At 42.0% G+C, this 7,548-nt stretch overlaps 1 protein-coding gene across 1 annotated transcript; it reads left to right on the forward strand.

Moving 5' to 3' along the window:
* Window positions 1-618: 618 nt before the first annotated feature.
* Window positions 619-5,169, forward strand: LOC125537904 (U6 snRNA-associated Sm-like protein LSm6). Its single transcript, XM_048701229.1, has 3 exons — window positions 619-869; window positions 4,541-4,654; window positions 4,736-5,169. Exons 1-3 carry the CDS (start codon window positions 731-733, stop codon window positions 4,780-4,782), a joined length of 300 nt encoding a protein of 99 aa, XP_048557186.1. The 5' UTR covers window positions 619-730; the 3' UTR covers window positions 4,783-5,169.
* The last annotated feature ends 2,379 nt before the right edge of the window (window positions 5,170-7,548 follow it).

The raw sequence follows: 7,548 nt of genomic DNA on the forward strand, positions 1-7,548 counted from the left end.
GTCGACATATAAACTCCTTGAAACCAACAAATGGACTTCAAGAAATTTCTATGGACAAATCCTTCGAATATAACTCAAGACAACCATTAGTTTATAGAGTTTGTCATCAAATACAAAAACCAAACATGGGGCACCGCATGTTCTTTCAATGTCAACTTTAGTTGTGAAGTATGGTACTCCCTCCGTTTCTTTTTAGTCTGTATATAAAGTTTGGTCAAAGTCAAGTTTTGTAAAGTTTGACTAACTTTGTATTAGAAAATATCAACATTCATAATATGAAATCAATGTTATCAAATGGACCATGAAATGTATTTTCATACTATATAGTTTTAGTATTATAGATGTTCATATTTTTTAATATAAATTTTGTCAAATTTTGTGTAGTTTGACTTTGATCAAATTTTATACGCGGGGTAAAAAGAAACAGAGAATGTCAAGTTTCAGTTTTTTGAGGCAATTGTAGTTATAAAAACATCAGGTGGTGTTACTTCGTGCCACATGTGTGGCACTTACATTTGGGAAAAAAATAAAGCATTGCGCCGGGTCTCTCCTGATCCGTTAGATATATAATTAACGGACAGGATTTCCCCCAGGTCCAGTAAACTCAGTTCGCCTCGAACTCCAAACCAACAGACCGAGCCTTCAAAGCTGAATCCCACCCAACTCAGCCCAACCAAGCCCAAGACCAAACCCTCGCAACCTCCCAGTCCCACCCACACAACCGAGAGAGATGAGCACCGGCGGCGCGGACAAGTCCGGCAGCGGCGGCGGCGGAGCTGGTGGGCCGGTGAAGACGCCGTCAGACTTCCTCAAGTCGATCAGGGGCCGCCCCGTCGTCGTTAAACTCAACTCAGGCGTCGACTACCGAGGTCCGTCTCCATCCCTGTCTCGTTTCCATAGCACCAACCCTAGGAAGCGCAGTATGTTTTGTGCGCAGTTTGGTAAATTCGGTAGATCCCCCGACCTATGAGACTTCTGTTGAGATAAACCAGGGCTACTGGGAGCCTGCTTGCGGATAACTTTTTATCCCGGAGGTTAGTTCGGAGAGCACGGAGGTTGATTTATCAGTTGGAGAATTACTAGATGCTTACGGTTATTTTTAGCTGTAAAATTTGGTCTTCTGCTAAGGAGGATAATTCAATGTTAGGTTTGTTGCCCTTTGCTTGAAGCTCACGTGGCAGCAGTTTATCTTGAAGAACTAGATATTACCAAATGAACTCTACTATTTGGGTTTCACAAATTACTTACGTCTCTCGGGGTTGTAGACAAGTTGGGAAGTAGCAAAATTGATTCAACAAACTTGTGCATTTTGATATGTACATTCATATGTCATGATATTCTAATTTTATGCACCACACATTTCAAGTGAAGTAATCTAAAGAATTTCGATATTGTTACGCAAAATGTGCATTGTAATCAAGAGATTCCTTCTATTGGGACCATTGAGATTTGATGTCATGCCCCCAAAACAGGTGTTCGACGGAACAGCCACCACACATTTATAAGCCCAACTTCATAAACATGCCAGGCTAAAATTTGTACATGTTCATCGATGATCATCGTTTTCTACCGCACACAAATCTCTAAAAACAAACTTTATAATTCTGTCCCATGGTGCTAAACCTACTGCCCACCATCATTAGTTTATGACCATCACTGCTGTTTGCTGCCAAAATCGGATAAGCAAGAATGAGTATGAAGTCACACTCAGCAAGCACGCACAAGAATATTAGATTACGCCGGCAAAAAAATATCTTTGGTGATTTACCAAGAATAACAGAATGTCAGGGATAACTGTTTTTTTTATTAGAGAGGGAACTAATTGGTATCACAATTCACAAATGAACACGAGCTTCCTAACCCGGGGTTCACAGTCATAGGGGTGAAATTTCACACTTCTCACAGTCTGACATTAACAGTGTCTACTAAGACTCCGAACATTCCTAGAAGAGCAGAACTCTTTGATCCCCGAAGGCACAGCTACTCATTAGCATATGATAATTTGTCACACTTCATGTGCTTGAATCAAGTACAAAGCATGGAATAAAATATTTTGAACAAAGGTGAAGAACAAATTAAATAGATAACCTCCTGGATTTTGGGTGCATGCTTGCTTTATGCATGTTGAGTTCACTCTCAGTTTCACCTAGGTAGTTCCAGGCTTCCAGCAGTCACTTCCTTCACGTACAGAATGCTACTGAGACAAGTATCCTAGTTACTTCAGAGCTTGATTCCCACCACGGTTTGTGGTAGGTAAAAGTGAGAGTGCGGAATGTGCGACAGAAGTTATTTAATCACAGGAGCCTTAAATCTTACCTCAGAGCTTGATTCCAACCACGATTTGTGGTAGGTAAAACCGTAAAAGTGAGAGTGTGGAATGTGCAACAGAAGTTATTTAATTGCTGCCGCTGTGCTTCTCTGGATGACCCTTTGAGTAACCCTTCAAGACTTGAAAGATTTAAGGCTCCTGTGATTTCCGTAATTTTGGAATATTTTACTGAGGTAAAAAAAGTCATTAGATGTTTATTAAATTTTATCTTGTATGAATTAAAATTCTAAAATACAGGGTACAGGGTATTTACACGTGAGGACCTGAACTCCAAGCATCTAGTTATGAATCACCTGGATCAAATGATTGGACTCAGTCCTCAGCTGGGCATGTTTTACCCTGCGAAGCACTGCACTGCAAGAACTGTAGCTAGTACCGTGTCAGTTAATTAACAGTTTCATTGAGTAGCCTAAAATTGTAGCTTATACATATGTTAGAAGATATAGTGATGAAAGGTGAAAGTGCACTGTAGCTATGCTCAGTGGCTATACTGCTATGGTGAGTGCCTCGCTAGTAAGTTCAAAGGATCAATAGAGTTATCCGCCTCTGGTGGTATTTGTGCTAATGTCTGTTCTGGTAAAGAAACAAAGTACTGTATTCTTGACGATATCCGTTTACCTTTTTAATCCATGTGACTTAACATTTGGGATACATGGAAACAGTAATGGTTATCTTTTCGTAAAACAATAGATATTTAGACACGAGGGTGCCCATTAATTTACATTGTTCTGCAATTTACTACTAGTATATACTGTTTATCAGTAAGACTGCCCAAGTTAAATATAATAAGTAAATAGTAATAACCATTCTAGAATAACAAGATAACAAATGGTATTTCTCAGTGCATAGTCTTGTTGCATCAAAAGCAACTCCGGCAGTAACTGTAAATGGGGAGCAGAATGGTTAAGTGTCAAGCTGCTGGATACCTTCTTCAAGCTAGCAACCTCCTAGTGATATGTGCTTTTGTTTTGGTCCCTTTTTTATTCTCTCGTAGTCTCGTATGGACAAACCTTTGTGTACACTATGTGCATTAGTGACCAGTTGCTGCAAACTGTGCACTTAGCAACTGTAACTGTAATAATTGTTAAAAGTACACAGTGATACTGACCACACTAAGTTGAATGTCACTTCTATTGCATAGTTGCCGGATTCACTCAAAACATCATTGAACTCTGATCTGGATCGATTGATCTAGATCATGGTTCAAATTCGTTCGATTCGTTCCCGATTTGCGACCCAAGGACGAAGTCATAGGAACATGGGTGTCCATGCCCTCACCGTTGCTACATGACCGTGCTACCTCCGTCGCCATTAATTGCAGGCGAGGTGGGAGTAACGATCGACCAGGAGCACCGGCCATCAAGGAGCAGCCTGGACGTCATTGGGAGGAGACGGGAGGGAGCTGCAGTCAGCGCGGAGCAACAAGGACACAGCGCTGGGAAGACATGGGAGCAGGCTGCAGCGGTTGGGTAGGAGGAGGAGCAGTTTGTGGGGTTGGGACTGGAGGAAGGAAGTGAGGACGTGTGGCTGGTGGTTTTGACCTTAGTTTCTCAGGGAGTTAGGGCAGAAATGAGGAGGGTATTGACTTGGACAGTGCAGATCACTATTTGAGCATCCAATGGTTCTTGGTTATGAGAGAGGAAGTGGCACTTGCTGGGCTGGTCCAACTGCCTGATGGGTTGTCTTCTCTCATCTTTTAGTTCTTCAAAATATATTTCATCTTTGATTGTCAAATCAAACCAAATCGCAAATCCTATCAACCCGATTTGCAAATCGTAGATGTATACCCCCTATCGAATTCAATTCATGGAAAATGGCGAATCGGGAGTCTAGTAACTACTCCCTCTGTTTCGAATTATAAGATGTTCTAGGTTTTTTATGAATCACATGTATCTAGACGCATTTCATTGCGTCTGATCACTCGTTTCAGTCTGTATGTAGTCCATATTGAAGTACAAAATATCTTATAATTCGGAATGGAGTGATATGTTCTATTGCTTGATGAGCACTACTGTTGCATTTGGAATTCCCATGCTTGGATACATACACCAACTCAGTTCATTAAGTGTACAATAAAAACAATATATGCACTAATTTATAGCAAATGCCGTCCCCTTATTTTTATGTTATATCCATTCGACTTAGCTAGCATCCAGACATGGTTATTCAAAATTTAATGATAGCGTTGTATTTACATCAACTCTGAACCAGGTATTCTGGCTTGTCTGGATGGCTATATGAACATCGCGATGGAGCAAACCGAAGAGTACGTGAACGGCCAACTGAAGAACAAATATGGCGACGCCTTCATAAGAGGCAACAACGGTATGTATGTCATGTATATTTCAATCAAACTCCAATTTGCCTGCCTTTTCTCCGTTCTGATTGCCTCTCGTTTGGGTGCAGTCCTATACATCAGCACGTCAAAGCGGCCCCTCACCGACGGAGCATAGGCCGAGTGGAGCATTCACATCATCATGATGTAATTTCAAGGTTGTTAACCCGATTATTGGTTGTGGTGATCTGACTGGTGCTGCCTTTTTCAATCTCGTACCTGTTGTCTGCTGTATTGCCTGCTGACAGAGACTTATCTGGAACATTTCGATTCGATGTTATCTGCGTTTTTAGCTTGGAGATGTTTGTGGCCAAGATTCTGCGATCAGGATATAGATAAGATTTGTGTTTTCATGGTCGTGTGCTGCTTAGAACAGACATTACGTGTCTTAAGACACACCCAGTGTGCTACCACCGGTGCGATGTTTTTGTTGGTGCTTTGCTCTACAAACCTACACTATGTGTCAGCCACGACGATATTATCTCTTGCATGCGTTTTGGCATAATTTTCTCCTGTTGTTGCACACTATTGATTTCCTGAGTAATTTGTTCATGATGAATATGTTCAGCCGAATGGGGACACTCGCTGATTGTAGAACTGTAACAATCAGATCGTCAGCTCTGCCAAGGAGTCCATTAGACCATGGAATCAATCACCACTGCCATTCATTGAGGCGTTGTGGTGAGATCACCCCCCCGCCCCCCCCCCTCCCCCAGTCTTCTGGTGCCGTTCACCGAGTACGACCTCTCTCCGTTCCAATCAATGGTTGTATGCAGTGACAGGGAGATCGGAAGTCATGGCAAATTTGTCGGAGAAGGAAGACGAGGTAGTTCATGTGGGAAGAATGTAGATGATCCTAGTTCTTCTAGCGAGACTTCATCTAGAGAATGGTGAACTCGACAATTTGATTTGGGAGAAAGAATTGGATGAACCAGGAGAGAAACATAAGTGGTTAGCTCTTGGAAAGGTGGAACTGTCCGAGAGCTCTTGGATCTCCAAGGGTGAGTGGGAGCGAATGCGATTTTCTGTCTGAATCCCATCTGGATAAAGCTAACGCAGTTGAGTTGAGAGTTGAGCTAGGTTTTGATTTCCTTCATGTAATAGAAAGTGATGGTCGTTCAGGCGGCCTAGTTTTTTTTTTGACAATCAGTCTAACGAAGTGGTGTATAACTATGCTACTCCTAACTTCATCGATGGTTTGGTAATGGAAGGTGATAGTGTTGCTTGGCGCTTGATTGGTTTCCATGGCGAGCTAGTGTGGGATGGGAAATACCTTTCTTGGTCCTACTTGCGGGATGATACGTCTCCAACGTATCTATACTTTTTGATTGTTTCATGCTATATTATATTCTGTTTTGGACATTATTGGGCTTTATTATACATTTTTATATTATTTTTGGGATTAACCTATTAACCGGAGGCTCAACCCAGAATTACTTTTTTTTGCCTATTTCAGAGTTGCGCAGAAAAATAATATCAAATGGAGTCCAAACGGAATGAAATCTTCGGAAACGTGATTTTCGGAACGAACGTGATCCAGAGGACTTGGACCCTACGTCAAGACATCAACCAGGAAGGCACGAGGTAGGAGGACGCGCCTACCCTCCTAGGCGCGCCCTCCACCCTCGTGGGGCTCACGTTGCTCCACCGACGTACTTCTTCCTCCTATATATACCTAGTACCCCCAAACTACCAGATACGAAGCCAAAAATCTAATTCCACCGCCGCAACCTTCTATACCCATGAGATCCCATCTTGGGGCATTTTCCGGAGCTCCGCCGGAAGGGGCAACGATCACGGAGGGCTTCTACATCAACACCATAGCCTCTCTGATGATGTGTGAGTAGTTTACCTCAGACCTTCGGGTCCATAGTTATTAGCTAGATGGCTTCTTCTCTCTCTTTAGATCTCAATACAAAGTTTTCCACGATTCTCGTGGAGATCTATTCGATGTAATCTTCTTTTGCGGTGTGTTTGTTGAGACCGACGAATTGTGGGTTTATGATCAAGTTTATTTATGAACAATATTAGAGTCTTCTCTGAATTCTTTTATGTATGATTGGTTATCTTTGCAAGTCTCTTCGAATTATCAGTTTGGTTTGGACTACTAGATTGATCTTTCTTGCCATGGGAGAAGTTCTTAGCTTTGGGTTCAATCTTGCGATGTCCTTTCCTAGTGACAGTAGGGGCAGCAAGACACGTAATGTATTGTTGCCATCGAGGATAACAAGATGGGGTTTATACCATATTGCATGAGTTTATCCCTCTACATCATGTCATCTTACTTAAAGCGTTACTATGTTCTTTTGAACTTAATACTCTAGATGCATGCTAGATAGCGGTCGATGTGTGAAGTAATAGTAGTAGATGCAGGCAGGAGTCGATCTACTTGTCTTGGACGTGATGCCTATATACATGATCATACCTAGATATTCTCATAACTATGCTCAATTCTGTCAATTGCTCGACAGTAATTTATTTACCCATCGTAATACTTATGCTCTCGAGAGAAGTCACTAGTGAAACCTATGGGCCCCGGGTCTATTTTCCATCATATTAATCTCCCGTTAACAAGCTATTTCTGGTGCCGTTTTTATTTCGCTTTATTTACTTTGCATCTTTATCATAAAAATACCAAAAATATTATCTTATCATATCTATCAGATCTCACTTTCGTAAGTGACTGTCGGTGTCAAAACCGGCGGATCTCGGGTAGGGGGTCCCGAACTGTGCGTCTAGGCGGATGGTAACAGGAGACCGGGGACACGATGTTTTTACCCAGGTTCGGGCCCTCTCAATGGAGGTAAAACCCTACGTCCTGCTTGGTTAATATTGATGATATGGGTAGTACAAGAGTAGATCTACCACGAGATTAGAGAGGCTA

Source organism: Triticum urartu, chromosome 2 (assembly GCF_003073215.2).
Source record: "Triticum urartu cultivar G1812 chromosome 2, Tu2.1, whole genome shotgun sequence".
In the NCBI taxonomy this organism is placed as follows: domain Eukaryota; kingdom Viridiplantae; phylum Streptophyta; class Magnoliopsida; order Poales; family Poaceae; genus Triticum; species Triticum urartu.